Source organism: Camelus dromedarius, chromosome 26 (genome assembly GCF_036321535.1).
Source record: "Camelus dromedarius isolate mCamDro1 chromosome 26, mCamDro1.pat, whole genome shotgun sequence".
NCBI lineage: Eukaryota > Metazoa > Chordata > Mammalia > Artiodactyla > Camelidae > Camelus > Camelus dromedarius.
Window position 1 is genome coordinate 3,212,127 of NC_087461.1, and position 27,167 is coordinate 3,239,293.

Consider the following 27,167-nt stretch of genomic DNA (forward strand, 5'->3'; position numbering starts at 1 on the left):
AACCTGAAGGCGGAGGTTGTTTTCTGGGAGGGGACGCGGCCAGCCAGCACGGGAGGTCAACACCCTTCGTCCAGTTAGAGCCTAGACGACTGTGCAGGGACAGCTCTGAGGGGACAGGAGGAGGACCTGGGGGGCTGTGACAACAACGGTCTGGATGCCACGCTGAGGCTCAGACCAGGGGGTCCCCGTAGGGATGGAGCCAGACTGGCCAGCCCTTCCTGCCCAAGGAAGGGTCCCGGACGACTGATCCTGGCTTCCAGCTGGGGAGGCCGGTGAACAGTGGTGTCGCAACTCAGGGGACACGGGACGAATGTCAGCTTTGGGGAAGGCTGGGGTCTGAGTAAGCTGAGCGTGGGGTGCAGGAACGTACAGCCGGCAGCAGAGTACGGGCTGGAGGGCTCAGGGTGAGGGGCATGGTGACACGGCTGTGGGACACCAGCACAGGGGACAGCAGTCAGCGGGGACAGAAGCGCCGACGGGACCAGTCCTGCCAAGGCGCTCAGGACGGACATGGAAACGGAAGGTCAGAAAGGAAAACCCAGAAGTGTGTTGTCAGAAGTGACGGGAAACGAGATTCCAGAAGGTGGGGGTGAGTAATCGAACTGTGAGGGCGACAAGCACATTACTTGATTTGGCAACTTGGTCCCCGGTGACCTGTGGGTTCAAGAACAAACCCTCTTCGTTCTTCAAATGAGGTCATGGAAAAGTTCTGAAAATATCTTAGATGTTTTTAGATGCATTTATTATCCAAAGGGAGCCAATACAGACTTGTCTATCAAAAAAATAATAACCTTAAGTTTAAAACATTTCGGCTTAACTAGCAGTGCTTAGAATAAAGAAATGTTTTCGTTATTCCTTGTAAACGTCTGTCTAAACAGAACATAAGCATTTCCTTCCTGGCTTCAAAATCAAAAGGTAAACCATCGTCAGGGCCAATGAAAAGCCTCTGAAAGAAGCAAGTCAACAGGCTGTTTACGTTTCAGACTCCAGGCAACAGCAGCTTGCGACATTCTCCACGTCGCCATCACTACCTCACCGTAGTGCCAGTGATGAACGTCTCACACCCGTGTACGACTGCATGTTTGCTGCCGTGTTTGCGCGCGTGACGTGCTTCTCCAAGGACCCCAGACACTGACTCATCAACGCCACCCGACTCGGCCTGAAGGCAGAAAGCGCGAGAGAAACTCGGGGGAGCTTGAGATGGCGCCACATGCAGTCGCCTGGCCAGGAAGCCCCCTCTCCTGGGAACGCTCAGCTGCGGTGGGGAGAGCGGAGGTGGGAACGCAGGGTGCGGACCCATTTCCCCGGCCCGAAGCAGCAGGCCAGGAGGGGCCATGGGCTTACCGTCTTCCTCTAGGAACGCCCTCCTGTTGCCCGGCTGTGGTCGAAGCACTGCAGGACGTCCGCACTCCGTGCGAGCTGCTCGGCCAGGGTGCCCGCCTTGTCCGGAGAGTCCCCGAGCCCAGAGCGCAGGAGGAACTCGACGCAAGCCGCGTGCTGCCCGGCGCAGGCCAGGTGCAGGGCTGGGGGGACAGGGTCACACAGCTCGGGGCGCTGCCCACGGCCACACGGACGCAGGAACAGGCTGCCCCCGATACACACACAGACTTTTTCAATTAACCCAGATTTTATATTTCCGTGTTCATCCCTCTCACTTTGCCTGTACGGGATCAAAGCTTTTTTCCTTTTAACCTGACTTGGTCGGAAACGGTTTCCAAAGGAACAAAACCACCTGGAGAGGGTTTAGGAGACGTGTCTAAAGCAGCACAGCAAGCAAACGAGAAGCAGGAGAGCTTGCGTGTAAGCGGTGCGGGAGGCGTCTTCAAAGCTTTGTGAATGCTCTCTGTGTGTAAAAATAGCTCCATGAGTGAGAATGATGCAACAACAACAACAAACCGCTGACAAATCTTCCCTCCCTGGTTGGAAACTGCTGCTGCGGGTTTCTGCTGCACACTGAGCCCAGCGACCCCGAGTCCGGCCCCCCTGACTCTAGGAGCATGTCCGTGCGTGGGATTTTGTGACTTCCCTCTGCTGCTCTGCAGTGAGCACCTGGTTCCCCGTGAGCCCAGCACGATGGCACGCAAACACCAGGGCTTACTCTGGAGTCCAAGCCTACAGATCTGAAACCAGCTTTCTGAGCCCTCAGTCTAAAAAGTTATAGTGGATGAGGTTTTAAAATACATTGCAGAGAGAGATGGCCGGTGAAGAATCTGCGTGGCACCTGGAGAGCTGCAGCCATCAGGGACTGAGACCAAAGGTGCTCTGATCTCACATACGTCGTGTGGCTCAAAATAATAAAAACAACAACAGCAGCAACCGGGGCAGGAAGGAGACAGGCAGCACCGTTGCCACGGAGACAGCAGCAGCCCTGTAAGCGGAGGAGGAGGACCCGGGTGACAGCCTCAGCCCTGCAGCCCTGCAGGCGGAGGGGGAGGTGCTCTGGGGACAGGCCGCTGAGCTAGCAGAGGAACAACGTTCAGACCAGCGTCACTGTTTACACTCAGTTTGCTAACAATTTTCAAAGTGCACGTAAAACGAGGCCGTACCTGATCGATCTCTTTCATCCTTAGAGCTGATGTCGGCGCCCAAGGACAAGAGCGTCTGGACTGTGCTTACATGTCCCTCCTGAGTGTTGAGACAAACCTGTCACCGGTGTATGAGGACAACAGCAGGGCTTAAACACAAACTCTAACGCGTGTTAGGTTCTTCTGAAACCCGCAACTGCTGAGACTGAATTCTCACGTCCAAAGGAAGGCTTGTCCTATTACTCCTGAAATCCAGGATAAATCACTACACACAGATCTAGGGGACGTTCAGTTATTAGAGTGTAGATGATCAGCTTTTTGGCCAAATTATTGGCTGAGATGGTTGGGTTTCCATATTCATGTAAGGAGTGTAAATCCTATGATTTATGCAGAACACACAGTTCCAAGATCTCCCAAGCATACACATTCTTTGCTAAATCTTCAGGGGAGAGAGAAACTAGAGAAGACCGTAGCCTCCCCGGGTGGGGTTCTCAGCACCCCCGGCACTGTCGTCTGTGAAGCCACTGACACACTTGCCCAGCCAGTTAGCCAGTCAGTGAGACTGAACCCAGGGTCGCAGGTTCCACCTGCCACGGGGGACCCACTCGCTTTTAGCTTTGGCCCCAGACCACACTCTTCGCCCACCCGTGACTCCCTAGTCACGTTCTCACAGGGGAACACAGGCAGGGTGTGGTTCACCAGAAAAACATTTATTCCTGTTGCTCGAAGCACCAGCAAAGGTGGGTGGCCAACAGCATTAAGGACGAAGTGCAGAAGGCCCCCAGCATTTGAAACAGGAGGGTGTAAGGAGACACTTTCTCAGCAAAAACTGTTTGCGCATCTTCAATATTTTGTACGCCGGAGAGCCCAGTGCCTGCAACCCCCTTGCCTTAGAGAAAACCGAACCTCTGAAATCCAGTAAAAGAGCAGAGAGCTAGGAATTTTGTACAGTGGATTTTTTATGGCTTCAAATGACATTATTTCTGAAAACCAAAAAGGGTGAGAGGCAACAGAGAGCACGGGCGTTACACGGAGTAAAGGGCTTTTCTCAGTTTTACCCAGAAACAAACAGAGGCAGGTTTCTATTTAAAGGGACACAGGGCTTCAGAAGCATGATCACGTCAAGAGCACGTCAGGGCAATCTCCTTCCACAGGGGTGGAGCCAACCGCCCTGCCGCCAGGGTTATCCCCCCCACCCCGAGCCACTGGGGCCGGGCCGGCCCCCGGGGTCAGGAGCAGCACTCCAAGAAGGAACAAACCTTGGCTGCGAGGTGAAGCGCTGTGAGGTGGGTGGAGGCTGCTCTCACGTCCACATCAACGCCGAGCTCAGAGACCAGGAATCGGATGGCATCATTCTGCCCCGTGACAGCGGCCCGGTGGACAGCCTGAGCCCCCAGGGAATCCTCGGCAGAAACGCAGGCCTAGTAGATTGGGAGAGATCCAAACAGAAGGAAGGGTCAGAGACACCTGGGGCCACAGACCTTCTGACATTTTGGCAAAACTCTGTTGTCTGCAGACATTTTTTTGGGCAGATGACATGTAGCTGTTGTCAGATTCTCATAGGACGCTCTGACCAAAAACATGGTTAAGATGCAGTGCTGCAGGCCAATGTGACAAAATACAGCACATCTACTGATGACTGAATACGTATTCTGCTAACTGCCTTGTGCACGTTGTTACTTAATCCTTAGAGTAACCCTCTGAAGAAGTTAAACTTCTGTTGTACAAATGGAAACACTGGCATTTAAAGAGGTAAAGAGGGTTCCCCAGGGGAACACGGCAGAGTCCAGGTTAGAATCCATGATCTGAGTAACTCTGCTTTCTGTTTATCCTGTGGCCTAAAACTTGTAGGAACCTCCAAAGGAATAAAACCAAACCATTTCTCTACCTTGTGTTTTTGGAGCAGCAGCCTGGCCACGTTGATGTGACCACACTGAATCGCGTCCATAAAGGGCGTGAGGCCACACTTGTCTCTGCCGTCGGGTTCATACTGGCACCTGGAGCCCAAACCCAAAGTCACAGCTGAGAGAAGTCACTGCTTCAAACCCAAAGGACAGCTGACTCTGACCCCCTGTGGCAGACGTCCAGCCTTACAGCTGACTGCGCCTCTGCAACCCCAGTGTCTGAACCGAGCTCTCCAAGGGTCTGCTGGTTTTCCCCAGCAAGTCTGCCCACCTCCAACATCCCAGTTATAAAGGGCCCTTCTCTCTCCAGCTTCTCATGCAGAAGTTAGCCCTTATCCCTCACAGCCAACCTATTACCCAAATCTCTCAATTCTACATCCAAAATATATCAAAACCAAAACAAAACTCTGTATCCTTCTCTCCGAGATCACCTTCACCCCTTAAGACCAACCCAACAGGCAACCACCTTGTAACCATGTTTCTCACTCTGGTTCCTGCCCGGCCACTCCACTCTCACCGCCACCAGAGCAACCTTTCCACCAGGTAATCTGGCCGCGGCCACTCCTGTTTTAACATCTTTACCACCTCCCAACCATACAGGACAAAACCCGAAAACTCAACATGACCTCCCATGGTCAGGATGACGTGGTACCTACTTTCTCCTCTGGGCTCCCCCGGCCCCTCCTCTCTTCTCGGTCCCACGGTCCACCTGCCCTGCCCTCTTCCGTTCCTCCCCTCTTCATGGTCCTACCTGCTTCCAGTCCCGCCTGTCTTCCCTTCTCCCGTTCCTCCCTTCCTGGTCCTACATCCTCCCCGCCCTCCCTTCCTCAGGGTCCTACCTCCTGCGTGCCCTCCCCTCTTCCGTTCCTCACAGTCATGCCTGTGCCCACTTCTGCTCTTCCGGCCGCCCAGCTCCCTGCTGCCTATGCACCTGCTGGTTCCCTCTGTTGGAACGTTGCGTCTCCATCGTGCATTTGGAACTCCAGCTCATCCTTCAAACTGCAGCTTCAACGTGACCTCACAGAGGCCCAGATCTGCAGGGCGCACAGTGCTGAGTACTTGACTTTTGCAGTATGATCACAATTTGTAACTTTATGTTCTTTCTGCGATTGTCTCTACCCGGCTTCCACACCAGCCTATGGGCCGTCGGGGAAAGGACTGTGTTTACTGCTAATTGCTCAGCACCTGACACACAGGAGGCGCCTGAAACATGTTTGCTGAGTGAACGAAGGAGTTTATGAATCTGCAGACAACCAGCATGTCCAACGTGCAGGAGGCGGGTCCTGCACGAGCGATGCTTTCAGGGCGCTCCATCAGGCCTTCTCTCCTTGCTCTCGGCGTCTCCCCAGGCGACCTCTTCCACTCCTACGGATCTGATCATTTCTACTTTGACGGGGCCCACTTTGGGCTTCAGATCTGTGTCTAACTGCCTGCTGGGCATCTCCGCTTGCTTGTCTCACAGCTACAGGCAACTCAACGTGTCCCGAAGCGGGATCGCCATCTTCTCCCCCAAACCCGCACCTCCTCTGGCGTTGTTTATCTCATCTGGCGGCAGCAGCAGCATCATGAGAGAAACCGGGACGTCCTCCTCGACCTCTCCTTCTCCCCAGCTTCCTTCGTTGAGTTACTCACCGAGATCTGGTGATTCTCCTTAAGTACCTCCAGATCCTTCTCTTCACTCGGACAGTCAGCATCTTGGTCCAGCCCCCATGAGTGTCCTATTTAAGTGCAACAGCCCCCCTCCAGTCCGTTCTCTGCTTTGCAACCAGAGGGACTTTGAAAAATGCAAACCTCTTATTCAGTGGTGTCTTAGATGCTTAGAACCAGAATCTGAACTCCTTCAAGTGGTGTCCAGTGTCCCACCTGGTCTGAATCAGGCCTTTCTCTCTGGCCTCCCCGCCACCCTTTAGGACATAGCGCACACAGATCTTCTCTCGGTTTCTTCACTGCACTGTGTCTTCCCTGGCTCTGAGCACTCACGGGGACTGTTACCTCTGCCTGGAATGCCTCCCCACCACCTCTCACCTCCAGCCTCCTTCAGGTAGTAGCTAAAGTGTCCCTGGGGCTGAGACTCCTCACTCCCATGCCAAGTCCTATGCTGCTGGAGGGACCCCGAAATCCCTTGTGACGCGTCTCTGACTCACACGCCTTGGGCAGAGTCTGTCTTCCCTGCCCACCTGAGTTCCGTGATGGGGAAACCACGTTACCTGATTTCTGTAGTAGCCCCTCTGCCAGGTACAGTGAGTGCTGAATGAATATATGAATATTTGTTGAATGAATATGTAAAAGAATGATTTTTCCCCATGTTTGTTACTTATTTTTGTTTTCCCTTCTTTATCTGCTGTGTTCTTTGTTCATTTCCCTGGTGGCAACTTAGGTTCCTTCTGAACAATCTGAGCTCTTTACGGAGCATCGATATCAACTCTGACATAATCAGTGAACATTTTCCTCCATTTGCTGTTTTGTTCTTACCTCTCAAGAAGCACCTTTACTGCCTCTAAACAGCCATGCATTGCTGGGGGAAGAGAGTCAAGAATTAGAGCTTTTTCATGCAAAAATAAAACGCTGCTTTCCTCCGGGCACTGCTGTCTGCCCCACATTTCTACCTGCGCTTTACGGGAAGGAGTGTTAAATTAGGTACGTGGCTACTGCCTCAGAAAAGTAAAAATGTCACTGGTAAGTGGTAAAGAGAGATGTTTTCACTTCACAGGGACGTAGCCAACACTCGATTATCCTCTCTTTATGAGACTCTCACAGCAAACTTTCCATCCTAAGCCTGCCTCCTCACTCGGGTGCTACAAATCCCAAGGGCCTGTCAGTTGTTGCCCAGGACGTGTGAAACATGTTAACAGTAATCTACGACAAAGTAACCAGGAATTCACTCCTTCTGCTAAAAATAACAGTCCTCTGTCCTAAAGATTTGGACTCTCTGTTCTCCACTACTTCGTGTGAGTGACTGGGTGCGGGCGGTTTCTCCAGACGAGTCGGGGAGCTTGTCAAACAACTGGTGGGCAGAGAAAAGTTTTTCCACGATTGTGCAAAGTTTTAAGAAGGATCCTCCAGTCCCTGACGGCCTGCTGTGGCCAGAATAACTGTGCGCGTACCTCCCGAGCCACGTCATGTCGCAGGTACTGATTTCAGAGAAACCAAGAGCCCTGAACTGCAATTCAGCGAACTCCCCAGGAGGCTCAAGAGGATGTTCTAAATGTCTCACTCTGGACTCCTGGGCTGTTTAACGCCCACTTCTCTTTCACGACCACACTTCTGCTTTTCACTAATTGAAGATAAGCCACAAATAGAAATTCAAGGTTAAGGATAATTACTCCAAACAATGAAAACTGCAGCCCAGATTTACCTTATCAATAGGTAGGTCACAGCCACTGACCTACATGAAGGGCCAGGCATATTTAATTATAAGACCTGTATTTATCTAAGCGACCAGCACTGAGGATACAAGGAAATAGTCTCCCTGCCTCCTGCCTTTAATGGTGACAATGTGAAATGGTCATGAAAACAGCAGGCCTGGGTCACTGCATGTCGAGCTCTGTGCTGAGGAGCTCACGTGCTCCTTGAACCCTTCAACAACCTTGTGATTAGGGCACCATCACTACCATTGTTATTCTGGGGTCGTGGGAACCTGCTCAAGAGACTAAGTTCCTCGCCCAAGGTCAAAGACTTAGTAAGGCACGGAACCAGCCTGCCATCTAACTAACTGGGGAGGAGAGGACAGATACACATGGACAGTCACCTAAAGCAAGAAAGGAGAGTGTGTTAAGGGCCCAGTGACGTTAGCTATAGAAACTAAGTGTTTGCCGAAAGACCCCAAAGCTGCTCGTACCCCTTGCCCCCAATTCCCCAATGCCTGCGAGCCCCTGCGGGCGGGCCCCCGACCGCCCCCTGCGCAGCCCTAGCCCACACCTGCCGTGTGCAGCGGGGTCCGCCCGGTCTTGCTCTCCGTCTTCCAGGCAGCTGGGCAAACATCGAGCAGGTACTGGAGGATCAGAGGGTCACCCTCCCGGCTAGCAATGTGGAAACTGTTCCAGCCGTCTTTGTTCTTCAGAAGCGGATTGGCACCATGCTCCACGAGGTCCTGGACCACCTCGAGGTTCCTCCTCGTGCAAGCCATCATCAGAGGGGTCCTAGGGCCAACCAGGACAAGCAGTCAGATGGAAGGGCAGCTGAGATGTCAGAAGCACGCGACCAGGTCCTCAGGAAAATGCACATACTAGGCAGAGACTGAAGACCTAAAGGACGCAGGGATGGGAAGGGGGTGCAGAAAAACTGGTTTGGCTGGGATGGGGGGGGAGTAACAAGGGGAAAGCGACTGTGACGTAGGGGCGGCTATGGGAGAAGAATCCCGAGGCGGCAAAGCTGCTTCTGAGCCGGTTTTCGGTATAGCACTGAAATGGGACAGACGAGACCAAACTGTAATTTGTCCTGAATATCTGCATAAGGGGTATTCCACTGGACTTAATGCCGTTCACATTGACCAGTAACCATTTACTAATTAAACTGTGCTGAAAAGGAGTCAAACAAGAGCATCTGACATAGTGCCTTACCACAGGGAGCCTACACTGGTGAAGCAAAAGAAAACAGCGTGATTACGCTAAGTTTCTGAACTGACGTGTGTCCCCAGCTACGGGGGAGTGAACTACGTTGCTACCAACTCTCCTCCCACGGCCATGATTTTGGGCTTCTTGATAGGAACCGAACAGTCAGGAAAAAGCAGGCAGGGGAACGAGGAATTCAAAATAAAGAACCTGAAAAGACCTTGAAGAAGACCAATAAAATAGATGTTCTGGGGCCCCAGTTTACACCCCTCTTCTTTTTTCCTTCCCACATACAAACAAGGGCTTTCTAGATACAAGTGAGCATGCGCTCGCGAGCTGGAAAAATTCCATGGGGTGGGGTGCATGAAAAAGCCCTTGCAGACACCTGCAGACTCAGCTCGGCTGCTGTCCACTGGGGTCCTGTCCCTCTGTGCTGTCGCTTCAACTAATAAAAACCTGCCATGTGCTGTGACTCAAGTCTCCTGTGATTTCTTTCACTGGGGACCATTGGTCATCGACCCCTTAACCACACACAACACTTCTGCCTTCTAATATGACACGACTCCTGGAAAGCCGAGGCAGGCCTTGTTAATTTTATCTCCTATTCCCGGGCTCTGGGCTGTGGCGGGAGCTTACTGTAACAAGGTGATCCCTAAGGTCTCATCCAGGGTCAGTCCTCTCAGACTGCTTTGATATTTCTTAATCACCAACACTTTTTTAAAATTTTTGATAACATCATAATGAAAGTGAATGAGAGATCCAGAGGGAGAAACCCAGATAAATGAAGGCTGGAATGTTCAAGAAGGACTTCACAGAGAGAATGAATCCTGAACAGGGAAGGAAGGCTGGAGGAGCAGGGAAGAAGGGTTTCAGAAAGCCCAGCAAGGCGAGAACGGGCAAATACGTTTTACTGTAACAGCACTTCCTAAATACAAGATCAAATGAGACCTGCCCTTTTAATGGCTGTTGGGGGGGGCGGGGGTATGGCGGTTTCCTCACCCAGAGAGCTGTTTCGAGAAGTCTGAGAGGTAATACGCCCCCACTGTCCTTAGACCAATTCACTAGGAGCACAAGAAAATCAGCCTTGTGCTTAATCACAGCCAAAGCGCAAACCTCAAAACATAACCAGGCCTCCTCTCCCAGGCCAGCAGGCAAGACGCACTTTATCTAGCTATATGGCTGTCTGATGTGTTCTTTATTTATATCAGATCGGGAATCCCTTGCGGGCAGGAACTTCATTGTTAGGAATCTTCAGATGTTCATAACCTCTAAGAAGGAGGACAGAGGTACCGAGTACTGAAAACCACGTGGATTGAACAAAATTCAATTGCTTTGTGTGAGGGTGACAGGTGAGCATGGTGACTGGAGGTGGCCATGCAAGGCTACAGTGTGATAAAATCACCAAGAACACACACTCAAGTGTATGCATACCCGGTGAAAACTGAGCAAGTATGTCGACTGCGGCGATGTCAGTTTCCTCGTTCTATACCCTTCTCTGCGTTATAATGGGAAGCAGTCTAGAACAGAAGATTGAACAGTTAAGCCCGCAAGGGTAGCAACAATGTTGGCTGGGGTCGTCTGCTCCACTGCGAAAGGTGGAGGAGCTCTGGGCAGACAAGGGCGTGGGAACTTTTGATTCTGCGGGGAAGGGTGGACAGTGGGGCGGGCGTCGCTCCGCAAGTCCCGCCACCTACCAGTCGGCCTTCTTCAGGCAGTCCACCGCGGCTCCTCGGCCCAGCAGGTACCGCACGCAGTCCCGGTGGCCCATGGAGGCAGCCTCGTGCAGAGGCCGCTTGTAGTCCCGGTTGGCGACCTCGATGTCCATGTCCCAGGCCTCGACCAGATAGGCCAGGACGTCCCGACGGCCGTGGCGGGCGGCGTAGTGCAGGAGCGTGTCTCCGGCCGGCCCCGGGCAGCCGGCGCGCCCCGCCGCCCGCAGCTCCTCCCGCAGGGCGCACAGCTGGCCTTCCTGCACCAGCCGGCACAGCCGCCGCGGGTCCGCGGGAGCGGCCATGGGCACCGGCTCCTCCGCGGGGCCGCCCCGGGACCCTCCCGGCCCGCCCTACGCCCGGCGCCGAGGCCTCTCCGGACCACGCGGCCCGCGGTTCGCCGCGAACGGACGCTCGGAGGCTGTCGCGCGCACTGGTTTCACTTTGGGGAGAAACATTAGGTAGTGGGGGCGCCTGCCCCGGGCCCGAGCTCACCCCACCGCCGGGTGACCGGGAGGCCGGCGAGGCACCCGCACCGCTGAGGGCCTGATCCGCGCTGACTGGACAGCAGCCGGGGTCCCGCGCGGACACCGCCGCCGGCCCAGGTCACCAGGCGCAGCCGCATCGCCCACAGGCGCGCCTTCCGCAACCGGCCCCACCCACGGCCCCGCCGACCACAACCGGCCCCGCCCTCGGTCCCGCCCTCGGTCCCGCCCCGCCCGCCTCTGCCCCACCGCGGGTCCCCGAGCTCGCAGGAACTCTGGGAAAGTTTCCACTCGCCTCCTCAGCCTTAGCGGAAGCACGGACGGGGCGGGGCCCGCTGTCGGTGGCCGCCCCTCCATCGGGTTCGCATTCCGATTGTTCAGCGGAGCAGTCCATCAGCGCGCCCCTCCGAACACATGTTCTGATTGGCCGCAGGCTCAGTCCATCAGCGCCGGCGGCGGGCTCTTCCCGCGGCTGCGGCGGGGGCGGAGCTGGCGGAGGAAGTCCGAGGCCTGCTCGGGCTCGCGCTGCCCGGGGGACGCCGGGACTGAGAGGCCGGGCGGCCGGGGCCCTGCGGTGGCGGCGGCGGTGGCGGCAGGACCCCCTGTGCGGAGCGCCATAGTGCGTGAGCCCGGCGACGTGGCGGGGGCCGCGGGCGGGCCCTGCCTGTGGACGCTTCCTCTTGGGGTCCTTAGCGGGGTCCGGCGGAGCGTCCGCGAGGGGCGTGGGGCCCGGGCCGGGTCGGCCGGTCGGCGGGCGCGGTGCAGGGGCGCGGCGGGGCGGCACGCGTGAGGCCCAGGGGCGCCCCGGGCCGCGCGCCGGTGCCCGGTGGTGTGGGGGTCGCGGGGGACGTGGCCTCCGCTACTGGCCGGCCAGCATTTCCTTTCCTTCTGCTCTGGTGTTTTGACCTTGGGCGAGTCATTTAGTTGTATCCTTTTTGCTGCTTTCATTTGCAGTCGCCCTCCCCCTTCCCTGAATATTGAGAAAATGAAGGTGACGTGGAGGGGCCCTGAGCCGGTGGAGGGCACTGACATCTGAGCAGGCAGGTGGGGTGATGGGGGAGCTGAGGGTGGGTGTGGAGTTCTTACAGGTGCTAGTTATTCAGCCCCCTGGTGTTTTCAGTTCCACGGCTCTTGGTGTCCCTTTAGAAATAAAATGGGAGTAGCCACGATTTGCAAGGCCTGGAAACGATTATGCTTAACGTCTTGTATTGCACTCTGGTGTGAAAAGCACTTTACATTAATTATCTGATCTTCGAACAGCCGTGTCAGGCATCGTGATAGGTGGGGAAGTTGAGGCCTAAACAAGTTAGAGATTTTCCCGTGGAAGTGTAGGTAATCATGAATACCACTCTGGAATGAAGAGTGGTAGCACCCAGTGAGGATTTGCGAATGCCTGGCACTCTGCTCAGGTAAATCAAGGGAGATGCAATGAAAAAAGACCTCTGGTGTGGGCACCCGAAAACAAGCCCACTTTCCTAATGAGCAGGTTGAATTTGGTGTACTGGGTAATACAGATAGTCACTGGAGACAAAACCAGGTCCCCATCAGCTTTACCAAAGTTACTGTTGCATTGTATCTTGCCACTTCAGAAAAAAAGAACTACGTAAGTGCTCTGAAGTGCATAAAGTGTTAGAAGGTGCCAGGCAGTGGTCTCACTGCAGCTGTTGGTGTTTGGTGGCAAATGGAAAGTGAGGTATCTGGTAGTTTCACACCTTTTGCTGCTAATCCGCCCCCACCGCATCCTAATTGTCAGTGACCCCACCTTTTCTTATGCCTTCAGTTTCCTTGTTTTTAAAAACAAAACTGGGACATGTGGTTGCACAGTAGTACAGAGTATTTTAAATCCAGGGGATTGATTATTTAAGTGGTGTCCCGAATGTAGTTCTATTCCTCCTGTCATTTTCAGCAACTTAATTTGGTCTGTATCCCCCTTTAGACAACTAGGTGGTAACTTATGTGGCTCTGTCCACAGCCCCTGTGATTCTCTAGGGCGGAAGTTTGGTGTCGAGGGGACAGGTCTTGCCAGTAAGGTAGTGGGTGGAGCTCTCCTGGGGTCTTAACTGGTTTCCTGGTTGGTCTGCTCACCCCTCCTGTGCAGGCGTTTGGAATTTGCAGTGTGCCCTTTAGTGTCTCTTTTCTCATGTGGCGTCTTTGGCGTTTTGATGTGCTACTTGACTGTCCTCTTTCCTTTCTCTCTCACTGTATTTCGGGGTTCCATAGTGTTCAGCGACGGTCTTCAGTGTCCTGATGGTTTGACATGTTTTGTGACCTGTGGGTGTGTGAACACCAAACTATTGGTATTGGACTGAGAAGTCTAATTTCACATTTGTTGACATCATCTTTCTCTGCTTGTCCTCCCTCTGTGTCCTTCCTAGGCTGCGTTTATTTGAAGATGGAATGTGAATCCTGTCTTTGCCCGTCTGTGGAATCACCTGCCCTTAGAGCATCTCACCAAAGCTTCTCAAATCTAATGTCTCCAGCTGTCACTCACATACGTTTTGAGGAGCAGTCTCATAGTTCAAAGTACCTCCTAGAGCTTAACCTGGCTTCCTACAGATAATTTTGAAACAAAACAAACAACTATTTTCAAAGCTGGAAACTTTCATTCTTCCTTCACTCCAGAAAGAAGTGCCTAAAGTGAAAGCACTGTTTTTCTTTTCCTCCTCAGCGAGGTCACTGATGTCACCATTGAGTTCTGGCTGCAAATGTCAGTTACCTGTGTTCTTTCTCTTCCAGTCTCTCCAGTCAGAACAGGCAAGCTGGTCTTCGCTTTCCCCTTCCCCCTGTTCTTGCTGCCGCTGCCCTCAGGCCTCGGCCAGCAACCCTCTCCTGGGCTAGTAAAGCTTCCTGCCTTGTTTTCCTGACAGTCTGCATGTTTACTGATCCTTGATCCTGCCTCCACTTGCAAATTTGATCGTGCATTGACCCTGCTTAAGAAAGCTAGGGGATTCTCTGACTCGCCTACCTAATAAAGTCCAAAATTCTTTAGCTTTATATTTAAGGACCTTTATACTCCATGCTTCCGGATTGTTTATCCACCTTTGTCCCCAATCCGTGAGCCTTTCGTTCCGATGAAACCCGGCTTCTCGCCACACCAGTGCTGTGCTTTTTCTCTGTGTTTTTGCACATATTTCTTTTCCTTCCCAGATCTTACTCATCTGGCAAGGCTGAACTCCTCATAAATCCTTTTTTGTCTTTCCAAACCGTTCACTTTTCTTTGGTCCCACGAGTTTCATATGTGCATTTGTATGACACTTATATTGCATTATGTATAGTAGTTCGTTTGGAGAGCTGCCTTATGGACAGGTGACAGCATTCATTTTTGTATCCTCAGTGACTCAAATAGCACTTGGCACCGGAGAGGCCAAGAGAGGAAGCCCTCATGGTGTTTGTCATGAACCTAGGGCATCATAGGAATGTAAAATTGGCTGTGGGGTGAATTGACAGTAGGAAAAAACCTTTCAAATCTATAAAAATAAATCCTAGCCTGTAAATAGTGATCATTTTCTTGTTTTTCCTTTCTTTCACCATTCCTTCTTTCCCTTGCAAGAAACAGACGTAGGACAGCTCTCTCCATCCTCGTTTGCTGTAATAAGTGAGGGCAGTTCCGAGGGAGGAGCAGGTGTTTGCGGGTGTGAGAGGACCCACGTGAGGCTGAGCCTGTGGGTTTATAGGGGAGCGGCGTGTGGGGCTGGGAGGGACATGGCTCTGCATCAAGAGTGAGTCCTTTCTGTTTGCTGCTTTCAGAGCTCATGGGGACAAAAGATGTTGACGTTTTTCCATTTTGAGTCTGCAGTATTTAGTGATACCTTCCTTTTGTTTTCTGAAAACTTGCTGTTAAGTCTTTGGTAATGATGTTCCACAATGGTTTTTAAAAAGGGACAGAGAAATTAAACCTGGGGTTTTAGAAGGTGCTTTGAACCTTCCTGGATATGGAAGGGAGCCTGTTACAGCAGAAGGAACTCTGGACTCGAGGAGTCAGGAGACCCAAGTTCCATCGCCTACAAGCTATGCTGTGACATCAAGCACGTCTTCACCGAGCCCCGGGTCAGTCATGGCGCCATCGGAGGATTGTGCAAGGATCAAGGGGGATCATGTGCAAGCACTTCAGAAGCTGTGGGGCTCGTCGGAGCTGTGAGACAGGGTGGGGTTTCAGAGCCAGGGAGGAAAGCGGGCTTCTGCAGAGGAGAGTGCTGCATTTGTGCGTTTCTTCGTTTCATTCACTCATTCATTTCGTTCCTGTTTACGGAGCAGTGCGTGTTGGGCATTGGGGCTGAGCCAGTTCCTTGCTCCTCTGCCCAACAGACTCGAGAGCTTTCCTCCAGGGGCGGAAGACAGCAATACACTCTTCAGCAGTTGTTAAGGCTGTGTCAATAAAATATGCTGTATGGTGACAGTAGTTTGTCCATGGCTGGTAGAGATGCGTCGTACGGTAATTGTTGCAGGTATCTGAGAGACACAGGGCGGTTTTATCACTGCGCAGCCCTGCCTGGGTGGAGTGAGTGCTCTCTGCGGCGCTGGATTTGGGGACGAGCACCGTTAACTGTGCTGGCATCGCACTCTTGGGTCTCCCGGGTTGCAGTTAGAGCTGTGAGTTCCTGACCCCTCGTGATAGCGGGCCGCCCCCCCGTGCACCTCTGCCAGCGTCTGCTTGGACTTTGCCAAGCCCCTCTGCCAAGAGCGGGAGGTTTGTGGGGGACGAACCCGATGAGGCTGGGTGGCTCAGGATGTTCCCTGGGTTAGCAAGGGCCTGCTGCCGCTTTTGTTAGGGGCTGGTTCTCCCCCGGGCACCTTGTGCTGCACTTGCCTTGATTTTTTTTTAAGTCACTGTTTCATAATCTTTCCCTCCAGGAGTCGCAGGCACGTATTATCTTCATCTTGTCCACTTAGGTTTGTAACCTGTAAAGTTTGGAGGACATTTTGATATAAATTCTGACTAATGAAAGTAGGGGAAGAAAGAAAGTGACTTGGTATCAATTTCAAATGATCCTGGAATGGTGAGGGCAGGTGTCGCCGCAGGAACAAGCAGATCCACACGTGTAATGCCCTCATGGTCCAAGCTCGCTTCTCAACGCCTTAACTGTCTCAGGTTGTTGGAGTGTGTGCGTGTGTGTGTGTGTTGGTGGGGAAGTGACCCTCTTTAAAGTGATAATCCAAGGTCCCAGACTGCTGGAGGGTCTTCCTGTTTGAACGTGTGGCTTCTAGGTTTCCCTGGGGTTCACCTTCCCATTAACTGGACGTGGAGCGGAGGGTGGAGGAAGGAGCAGGGCCAGGCCTGGAAAAGGCATGTGTCCCTCTTGGACCCAGTCTGGTGGTGGCATCCAGCCCCCAGCAGGACAGGGACACTGGGCTCGCTGTGTGCCAGGAAGAGGAGGAATAGCTGTCTTTGCCTCACAGCCCGGAGCACTCTTCCACTTTGTGTGACTTGTTTTATAAATTGTCTTGCAGTAATTAAGTCTACAGAGTGAAGCTGGGCTGTTGGGAGCAGAATTGAAGAGTCATAGCACATCCTTCTCATTCGCTGAGTGTTGGAGTATGCATTATTTGCAGAGTGCTGTGCTGAGTGCTTTGAGGAATGAAGTGGTGCTCCCTGCCTTTGAGGGGCTGGCAGTCTCCTAGAGGTTCAGTAATAATTATCCCAGGAGGCTGAGAGGAATCTAATCTCCACCCGTGGGCCTGGCTGGGGGAGTGGGGAGTGGGGCCGGGAGGGGACAGGTCGTCCTCAGGGCGAAGAGGTTGGTGATGGCAGAGGGCCGGAAGTTGGGCGCAGGGTGGGAACCTGGGGCGCCCGTGGTCTGCTGAGCTGACTGAGGGGCTCTAGGAGGGGGGCCCAGGAAGGGGGAATCCATCCGGAAAAGCAGCGTGGGAATGGGCAAAACCCTGTTTGGCAGATGGCCTTTATACTTTCCCAGTGCTTTCTGTCCTGACATCGGGGGGGTGTGACCCGTTTCTGTTAGTCACAGTGGTGGGCTCTCCGGCAGGGGTGCAGGGGTGCCCGCTGTGGCGGGGAGATGGTTCAGCCGCATCTCTGGGGCCTCCCATAGTTTGAGAGCCCACAAGTGTAGTGGTTGTCATCCGCCTCCATCTCCTGAACTGTGCACATTCGTCATGGAGCACTTTGCTCCTTAAAGAATCGTGAGCAGTTTCTAGTCATAAGTGCCCTTCGAGAGAGGTGTGAAGGGCACCTGCTCAGCTGCCGCTTGGAGGAGGGAGCAGCACTGTGAGGTCTGGGTGACTCAGAAGGAAGAGGTACCATCTGAGCATCTTCATTCTGATAAAGTTATATTTGAGCTGCTGGTTTGGAAGTACATTAAGAAGAGAATCGTGCTTAGAGTTTTACTGTAGTATTTTACAATAACTTCGCAGAAGCATCGATGCTGTTAAAATACAGGCACCTTCAGGGAGACCCTCAGCTCGGCGTGGTCCACGTGTAATTCTAACGTGTCAGCTGATGGGCTCCGTCCACCTCACTCGGGTTGTTGCTAGGCACTTTCCCCTGTCTTGTCTGGTTTGAACCGCTTGTCTGGGTGTGAACTCCACCTGGGAGCTTATCAAGGTCCCCGCTGTGCTGAGAAGGGAGCCCCAGGTTGTCAGTGATCAGTGCACCCTCCGAGGGAGGAGGCCTTCCAGCTCCGAATCCGAACACCTCACACAGCCTTTGACTTGAATGACTTGTTAACTCCAGAGACGGATGCGAGGCCTCCCGGCTCCCCGTTCCTTGAATCACATGCTTCATCTCAGAGACCCGAGAGGCAGAAGGAAATGCGGTCTGGGCTTCCGACCTCTCGCTGAAGGCACAGAAGTCGGCACAGTGACAGCTAGCTCTGCCTCCCAGGTGGGCGGTCAGGGCTCCGGTGACCACTCCGGACGGACAGCGTAGGCGGCTGCGTTCGTGCCCGAGGCCGCGCGACCCAGTCTAGATGCCCCAGCCCCCTGCTGCTGGCCTCGGCGGCGGCGGTGGCCACGGGCAGGAGCGCCCGGGATGGGCCAGAGCTCTCCCCGCAGGTCTGCGCCGGCACCAGGGGCACAGGAATTTGAGTGCTTTGATATTGTTAGTCTTATTTTTTGGTGATGTTAACTGAAAACTTCTCCTCTCCAGGCCAGTTTAGCCCTAGACTGTCACTTTTGTTAAATAAGATACTCTCTACAGGTAACTTTTCTCAGCTGTCTCCAGCTCTTGCTGTAGACACTGTACGTGCCAGCTCTGGGACACCTGGAGAGGAAGCGCTCCCCAGCTGCACGTCTGGTGTGCATGGGCTGGCTTGGCAGGGTCACCGGCTGGGATTCTTGAGCTGCTCCCGTACTTGAGCCAAGTGAGTTTGGAGCACCTGAAACAGGGGCCAGGGTTTGTCAGTGTAATTGTTCCGAGGTGTCTGCAGGGAACTTGTTCCAGGACCCCCAGTACTAACAGATTTCATCGGGGCTCAGGTCCATTGTTAGAGTCCACCCCACGGACCAGGACTGGCGGGGCCCAGGTGGCGTTCTCCATCCGTGTTTGGCTGAACCCGTGGCTCTGGGAGTCGCAGTCCTGTTCTGCAAGCCCGTTGACAGTGCTGCCTTGTCTCTTGCCGGAGCGACCAGGGGTCCCCATTCAGAGAAGGTGGCAGTTAGGCTGTTGGCTTTGTAATCTGAAAGGTTTTGAGTGGAAGAGGCAAACTTTAGTGTCTTATTTTTAAAAAGAATAATCAGGCTTTAAGCTTATTTTTTTCAATATAGAAAATTTTCAAGATTTTAATTTTGTTAATATAGAAAAATTGCACATTTTTTTTTTTTTTTTTTTAATCTCTGTAAGCAGGACTGAGACTTGGTGTTTAGCGTAGAGGAATGTTTGACAACAAAATAATGAAATTTGTAGAACCATGACAACGGAGGGGATATTTTCTGTTCACAGTAAGTAATTGAGACACATTACTTGGTGATACAGAAAAGGCTGAAGTCGGGGTGCTGGGGTGCTGCATGCCTTACCACTGGGGACATCTTTCTAACTTGGAAGTTATTTCAATGTGTTATGCAAATCAGTCCCTTCTAAGCTTCCTTCAGTAGAATAAGCAGATGGGTGTACTTGTGTCAGGTCTTAGAGTTTGACAACTATTTGGTGTGTGTTTTCTCATTTAATCAGTTTAATGCCCCTGGATCTCAGGGAAGCTAAGCGACCTGGCGTCCCCTGGTGTCTGAGTGGCCGGCTGAGGGCTCACACCCAGCTTTTCTCCCCGTCCAGTCCATGGCCCTGTGCATCCCTGCTTTTGTCCGCCTAGGCATGTTTTTAACACTGCTCCACGGCATCTTAACTCTGAATTCAGGTAGTGGAAAGGTCTCTGGCATCCTTTCAGAGGGTCTTGTAGAACTGATTCTGTGTGTAGGAGGAATTTTTTTAAATTTTTTAAAAGTCTGAAAATATCCATGAGGCTTTTTTAAACTTCTGTTAAACCTTGAAAGAATAAACGGAAATTTGGAGGGATCATTTCTGAAGACGCGAAGGGCCGAGGGGGGTTCATGATTGAGCATGTAGACTGTGCAGGGCATACCCATCGGTGTCTTGGTTTTAGACATTTTCAGTCTTAAGGAAATGTTGAGTGCGATTCTGGCATTTGATACTACAGTTTACTTGAGTGTTTTTAGGACCTGTGAAAATACAGTACGGGCAGAAACTGGTTTCTCTCGACCATCTCCTGTAAAGCATCACTTTAATTCTCTTATATCTGTTCTTGTCCTCTCTTTTTTTTTTTTAAAGTGTAACTGTTCTGTTTTATTGTAGTGTAACTGTCTATTTAATGCCGTAAGGAGATAGTTAGGTCTTACATGCAATAAGATACAGAACGGTGGAGAGTCTCAGTTAAATACGAAAAAGAATTACCTGGCAGAAAGTGACTAACATAAACCCAAATATCTCAGTTCTCTGAGACAGAGTTCTAGGTACAGTTGCTGCTCTTGTGTGTCATTAAGGGAGAAAATGAAACGTCCTCCTCGGAAGATGCTGGGAAGTGGACTCGATTCTCCTCTCCCGGGGGGGGGGGGCTCGTTCCCGTCCACTTACCTCAGTGCCCAGTACTGGGATGCTCGGGGGGGGGGGGCGGGGTGCACGGGGCGGGGCGTACAGGGAGTCTCCATGACTGTTCCATTAGTGTGTTCTGCTTCTGCGACTTGGGGAAGCCGGTATATTCCAGGGATGATGAACAAGTTTATTTCTGGAAAGCTATAGCCAACTCTTAAATATTTATGGGTGTTAGCGGGAATATAAGTGGCCTGGCTAAAGTCAAGGAAAAGAGGCCAACTTGTCCACTAGTGGCAACCTTTTTCTGAATGAGCATTTCAGGATCAGGGCCTCTAGAAAGTTTGACAGGTGAAAAGCAAGGTTATTTTAGGATCTTGTTTTAGGATCTTTTCTAAAATTTTAAGGAAGAAATGCTAAGAAACTATGAAATGACTGAAAGTTGATGGGAGCACAGGGAGGAGGGGAAGGGCTGGCTGGGGTGGCCCACAGTCACTGTGTTCCTGCAGAGTACGTTTAATTTGCCGGCCAGCTTGTAGAATTGGTGATAACTAACAAATGTCCCATTTCTTCTGCCTGTTGGTACAAAACAGTGAGACGGTTTCAGCGGAAGCACCTCACAGCTGTCGACTGCCAGCACCTGGCTCGGAGTCACTTGGCTGCGACGCAGCCCTTCTCTCAAAGATGGACACACAGAGACCCGAACCACGGTCTCTATCCTAGACCCAGAACAAGAACAGGGACTAGGGGTACGTCTTCCAGAAAAGCCCTTGCATTTCAGAACCTGTAGCTTCTGTGGCCTTTGAACATCTCGCAGTGTTTGTAGACGTTGCTGCTGTGGTTTCGGAGTCCAGTTTCGGTAGTTTGTGAGTTTTCTGTGAAAGTTCTGTCCTATCAGAACTTTCAGTCGGTAAAAGCCCCAGGGAAGCGTGGCAGGATGAGTTCCGTTAGCTTAGTTGTAACGTGGTAGGAGACACGGACCAGCATCACCACGATTCCAGTCGAGACCCGTGGTGATCCTTCACTCGCAGTGGCCCTCTGTCCAGTCTGTCGCTAGGCCCACTGGGCCGCTGTTTTTCTCCCCAGTGTCCCCTCATCAGTGCTTTTATGGTAGACTGTGCCCTTGGTCACCTTGAACCTGGGCTGCTGCAGTAAACCGTCTCCTTGCCTTAGACTTTGTTTCTTCTAAATCAGCTGGGACATAGGCCATCAAGGCAGTGTTCCTGGGTACCATTTTCTGCCATGTCGCTGCCACTCCTTTCCTTTAGCGGACCCAGCGCTCAGGCGCCCGCCATTGTTACATGCAGCTTTACCTCTGGCGGTTTGGTTTTCTTAGTACCTGACTGTGCCAAGTGAATGCCCGCTGTTGTGAACACCTGTTGGTATAATCCAGGCTTATTTCCCTGCGATATATGTAATCTCAGAGTCCAGCTCAGATCTGCCCTAGTTGTCTTTCAGTATTGTGGTATGACTGTGGTGTGTGTGCATCACTTAGAACCACTGTGATCAGTTGTATGAGGCAGTTTTAAACTCAGTGATTTTATGTTGTTTGATATTTTGTCTGTTTTGTGTGTACAGGTCAGCTTCTCTTCTGTGTTGTGAGTTCTCTACTGATAAACACTTGTTGGCATGTGTGTGTTTCAGCGTGGAATCCTTGCATCGAACTAGCAGTTGCTCTTTGTAAATGTTAGTGTGATTAATTCCACAGTTAGAAAATATTAGAATTTAACCCAGGCCTATTGACTTCAAAACTTGGACTTTTGTCAAATTGCCCTAGAAGCAGTTGAAAAATTTTTTCTAATATATAAAAAATACTCAATTTTATTTTCTATTAAAGGCTAAACTTTGTTTTGTTCCTCACTTATTTAAACTGAGTTCTTGCTACAACTGTTTCAGGAAGGTACCATGTATTTTGTTGTATATTGATAAGATACTTAAGTACTTCACTGGCATTTTCAAATAATTTATAGGAGTTTAAAAACGCCATGGTAACGTGTGAAGTCACCATTTGGACTCCTCTGAGTGCCTGAGAAGTCTGTGAAGTGAAGGACTATACACACTGTTCTGTTGTACAATTTACATTTGTCTCAGAATCATGGGTGCTTAGTAAATACCTATTGAGTAAATATATAGACTAGGTACCACTGAAATAATATGAAGAGAATTCTGACTTTTATATTTTAAAATAATGTGTCAGTTTCACAGGAGGAAATAAAAATCAAAAGGTTTTAACTCTCGTCAAGTGAGAAGAGTGGGTTTTACTGAATCCTGATAATCTAAAGCATTTTTCTTTCTGTTTGCATAAACTTAGTTTTTTGTTGTTGTCAGAGCAGGCCAGGAGAGGTGAACTTGGTGAGCAGGTGTGTGCATGTGAGTCATCATGTGCTCACTGTCCGTTCAGGTATTCGGTTTGTAGACATCGCAATGTGTGATGTGGTCCTCACACCATCTGCAGGCTGGTGGTCTTTTTCTCTTGCTAGATGTGTGTCTCACTGTACGATAGGGCCCAATATAAATACTTTTTGGATTAGCTATTTATTATAATCAGTTGACCAGTGGGTATATCCTCGTCCCTCTCTTCTATTAAAATAGATCATTGAAAATTAATTTGTCTCATTTGGGTCAACAGTGGGTCGTCTGTCATTCATTTCTCATTGGTTCTGTTTGGGTTCTCTGGGCAGGTCGAGGATGCCCAAGATACGGCCCTGAATTCTTCCTCGCCGGCCAGCAGTGGTGCACCAATGACATGGCCAAGAGCAATCCTGTGGGCCAGGACAGTTCTAAGGACTTGGAAGACGGAATGATCTTTGCCGCGGAGAGCAGTTGTGGCCTCCCTCGGGACAGCGATGGAGAAGCAGGGCTGGGCTCGTTCGGGGCGGCTCTGCCTGCAAGGAAGCGGTCTTGGTCCTTCGAGGACGAGAGGAATCCGGCCACAGGGACCAGTCAGTGGGACGGGGTTTCTAAGAAGACCCCACGGCATCGTTGGTCCCCGTCGTGCCCAAGGCCCCAGGAAGCCAGGCAGGAAGCAGAGGACTCTGTGCCACAGCTCTCTGCGCCGCTTGGAGAATCCAGCCAGGTGGTGGAGGACATCGGTCCTGACCCCATCCCTGACTGTTACTATGGGCTTCTTGGGACCTTGCCTGGCCAGGAGCCCCAGAGCCACATCTGTAGCCTGCCCAGCGAGGTCCTGAGGCACATCTTTGCCTTCCTCCCCGTGGAGGACCTCTACTGGAACCTGAGCCTGGTGTGCCACCTCTGGAGGGAGATCATCAGTGACCCGCTGGTACGGAGAGTGCGCCCATATTGTCACTGGCGTTTCCTCTCAGAGTGCATAGATTCACCTTACTCACAAGAGTGTTTCTTCAGAACCGTTAGTTTCCATTTGCCAAAATCCAATCCACATCCCCCAAAGGCCTCCCATGTTTGTCTCACCTTATTATTCCTGGTCCATTGCTGACTTCTCTTCACCCTGTCCCCGTATTCTGTCCACAACGAGCAGTTTGCTGCATCCCACGTGTAGACTGCATGTGCTTTCCTGATGTTGGTCTAATCTGCCCCTCTCCCAGCTAAAGGGCCCCTCGTATCTGTGCTGAGGCTTCACTCCTAGACTGACTACTCTTTCCCAGTCCCTCCCACTGAAAGCTCTCTCTCCTGGTTCTGTAGCGACTCACACCCCTGTTCGAGCTCATCATGTTCTGAGTTAGGGTTTTAGAGAGCCTTCCTCCTCTCTTGAAATTGATTGACAGAAGGCAGGTTGTCCTGTTTGTTTTTGCATTCTGCACTGTGTCTCACGATATTTTCTACACAGTAGGTGATTAATAATAATAGTGAGGGTTGCGTTGAGTCACCCACGAGGACCTTTCCAGGTTGATACAGCCAGTGGCCGTGCTCCAGTGAAGGATTTCTCTGTGCTGCCGTTACCCTGTGTTGCATGATCATACTTCCCAGGTTCAGGTCTCCAGTAAGCCCGAGGACTTGGAGAACATTCTGCTTAGCTTGTATGTCCCTTAGGCCAGCCAGGGGATAAACCAGCGGTAGGGAGTTTAACTCAGTCTTCAAGTATATTGACGTTTAAAAACTTAACGGTACAGTGCAAGGTGGATATACATATCTTCTAAACACAGAAGATTTCAGAGGAAATTTCCCATCACTCTTGCTTCATTCTTTGCATGGGGTCTTGTCCCCTACTTTCTGAGAAATAGCTTTCTGTTTTTAAATGTGAATTTGGGGTCAGTATTTCTACCCACTTCACTGAGATCTCTCTGATGTGAGCTGAATAGCCCTAGATGAAGACAGTGAGGGTTCCCTTCATTCTGCTTGAAAAGACATGGAGAGATGTCCCAATTTAACCTTCCTTCTTGAAGTGTCAGGATAATGCCCTTTCTGTCATCATCAGCGAGGCCACAATGCGGTTATTTTCAGTGGCCTATCACAGCTCTTGTTTGCCTTTTGTTTCTTAGACCATCTCTGTCTGGCTTTGGCCTAAGGTTATGCTGGCCTCAGAATAAGTTTGGAAGTACTCCTTCCTCTTCAGTTTTTTTGAAGAGTTTTGGAGGATTGATATTAATTCCTGTTTAAATGTTCAGCAGAATTCAGTGAAGCCACCCGGTCCTGGGCTCTTTGTTTTTGGGAGGATGCTAGTGATGATTCAGTCTCCTTAACTCATTATTGGTCTGTTCAGATTTTCTGGGTTTTTTTCATGGTTCAGTCTTCATAGGTGGTGTGTTCGTAGGAATTTATCATTTCTTCTTGGTTGTCCAATTCGTTCATCTCCAGGTGTTCATAGTACTCTTATAACCCTTCTTATTTCTGTGACAGCAGTTGTAATGTCTCCCTTTCATTTCTGATTTCAGTTTTTTGAATCTTTTTTCCTTAATATGCTTAAGGGTTGTCAGTTTTGTTGATTTAAAAAAAAAAAACCCAGCTCTTAGTTTCATTGATTTTTTTTTTTTGTATTTTTATGTTCTCCATTTCATTGATCTCTGCTACGTAGTCTGTATTATTTCCTCCCTTCTGCTAGCTTTGTGTTTAGTTTGTTCTTTTTCTGTTTTCTTTAGGTGTAAAGTTAGGGTGTTGATTTGTGATCTTCTTTTTTGATGTAAGTTTTTATGGCTGTACACTTAACTCTTAGTGCTGCTTGCACTTCATCCTGTGTATTTTGATGTGCTGTGTTTTTGTTTTCGTTTGTCTCAAGGTATTTTCTAATTTCTTTGTCACTTCATTTTTGACCCATTGGTGGTTTTAAGAGTGTTGTTTAATTTCCACATGTTTGTGGGTTTTCCAGTTCTCTTTCTGCTACTGATTCCTAGTTTCATTCTATAGTGATTGAAAAACATACTTTCTATAATTTCAGTCTTTTAAAAAATGTGTTAAGTCTTGTTTTGTGGCCCAGCATGTGATCTATCCCAGGAAATGTTCCATGTGTGCTTGAGAAAAGACTATATTCTGCTGCTGGGTGGATTGTTCAGTGTATGTCTGTTAGGTCCAGCTGGTCTAGTGCTGTTCCTTCTACATGTTCTTGGAAGTGGAGTATTGAAGTCTCCTGTTACGTTGTTGCCATCTATTTCTCCTTTTAATTCTGTCAGTGTTTGCTTTCAAGGTTTAGGAGCTCTGATACTTGGTCCATGTGCGTTTATAATTGTTGTATCTTCTTGATGAATTGACCCTTTTATCGTTATATAATCTCCTTGTTTGTCTCTTCTAATAATTTTTGACTTAGTCTATCTTGTCTGATATTATTGTAGCCACAGCTCTCACATTATTTAATCCTCATTGAAACTCTGAGCCATTAGTTTCCTGACAGAGGCAGGATGCTATTTCAGATAGAGAAATTGAAGCACTAGCATTTCCCAGATTCTGTGACAAGTTAATGTTGGAACCAAAACCAAGGTCCCGTTCTAGTTTCCAGCTAAAGTTTGTGTGATGTTTCTACCCTATTTGCCCAGTGTTTGAATTGTGAGCTATAATTGTTTCTCAGTTGGTAGAAAGTTAGATATCTGTGTCATTGTGGCCTCGTCTGTGCTCTGATCACAATTGCCTGCATGTCATTTTGAGTTTTTTAAACTGCACAGTTCATTCCTTGGAAAAAGCTGTATCACCGATACCTGATGAATGAAGAGCAAGCTGTCAGCAAGGTGGACGGCATCCTGTCCAGCTATGGTATAGAGAAGGAGTCGGACCTCTGTGTGCTGAACCTCATCCGGTGAGTCGCTTTACTCCTGGGAGGAAGTCATTTCCAAAGTCCTTTCCCACGTGTCGGCACGTGCGATCGTCTCTCTCACGGACGCTGCTGTGAATACCTTCCAGCTACACAGCCACCACTAAGTGCTCCCCGAGTGTGGACCCCGGGCGGGCGTTGTGGAGTCTGCGGGATCACCTCCTCCTCCCCGAGGCAGAGGCCTGCGTGCGCCAGCACCTGCCCGATCTCTACGCTGCCCCTGCGGTACGTGAGGGGCCGCGGGGGTGCTTGGGGAGGTGACCCCTTTTCTCACTGGAAGAAAATGTGTTGGTGACCAAGTTTGGCTGAAGGTTATTTTAGATTTATTTTCAAAATCTCCTTTAATCTCTGCTTTGAAGCCTTAATCTTGTCATTGGTCCCGTAGAGAAATAAAAGGCCACGTTGTAGATTCTTTTTTTTTTTTTTTAAAGATTCTTAAATTCTTAAGTAGAAGGAACTTTATTCTTTAAATTTTTTTGGAGGGGGCAGGTAATTAGGTTTATTTATTTCTTTATTTTTAGTGGAAGTGCTGGGGATTGAACCCAGGACCTCATGCATGCTAAGCATGCACTCCTATCACTTGAGCTATACCCTCCCCCGGAAGGAACTTTAAAGAGCGTTTTGTCCGAATTCTTACTCTGTTGAGCGGTGCTCCACAGAGGGGGGTCATCTAGCCTCTGAACACTTTTGATTGTTGAGGATTTCTTTACCGGGCAGCCCAGGGTATTGCAGACCACTTGGGTTACTTGAAAGGACCAGAGAAATGAAGGGTTTTGCTCCAGACACAC

The 27,167-nt window shown here is 50.6% G+C and overlaps 2 protein-coding genes across 7 annotated transcripts in view; one reads left to right on the top strand and one right to left on the bottom strand.

Moving 5' to 3' along the window:
* Window positions 1-725: 725 nt before the first annotated feature.
* On the bottom strand, window positions 726-11,352 carry ANKRD16 (ankyrin repeat domain 16). Of its 3 annotated transcripts, XM_064479299.1 has the most exons (8): window positions 10,674-11,351; window positions 8,348-8,568; window positions 6,902-6,944; window positions 4,414-4,522; window positions 3,785-3,946; window positions 2,547-2,643; window positions 1,345-1,523; window positions 726-1,159 (listed from the first exon to the last, which is right to left on the bottom strand). In XM_064479299.1, the coding sequence occupies exons 1-7, from the start codon at window positions 10,991-10,993 to the stop codon at window positions 1,354-1,356; spliced, it is 1,122 nt and encodes a 373-aa protein (XP_064335369.1). In that variant the 5' UTR covers window positions 10,994-11,351; the 3' UTR covers window positions 726-1,159; window positions 1,345-1,353. The 3 variants fall into 3 exon arrangements, with proteins under 3 accessions (XP_064335369.1, XP_064335368.1, XP_031300640.2); XM_064479298.1 differs by having other exon boundaries at window positions 726-1,523; window positions 10,674-11,352; XM_031444780.2 differs by having other exon boundaries at window positions 726-1,523; window positions 2,547-2,625; window positions 10,674-11,350.
* A 299-nt stretch (window positions 11,353-11,651) lies between these two features.
* FBH1 (F-box DNA helicase 1) overlaps window positions 11,652-27,167 on the top strand; it is a 39,186-nt gene continuing 23,670 nt past the window's right edge. For 3 of the 4 annotated variants that reach the window (XR_004134270.2, XM_031444772.2, XM_031444773.2), the window contains exons 1-5: window positions 11,652-11,792; window positions 20,756-20,911; window positions 22,844-23,445; window positions 26,234-26,364; window positions 26,469-26,604. Coding sequence is in view for 3 of the 4 variants with exons in the window: in XM_031444772.2 (XP_031300632.2) it covers window position 11,792; window positions 20,756-20,911; window positions 22,844-23,445; window positions 26,234-26,364; window positions 26,469-26,604 (1,026 nt within the window). In the remaining variant the exon portion in view is untranslated. The remainder of the gene's footprint in view (window positions 11,793-20,755; window positions 20,912-22,843; window positions 23,446-26,233; window positions 26,365-26,468; window positions 26,605-27,167) is intronic. The other variant, XM_031444775.2, reaches the window with a different exon arrangement.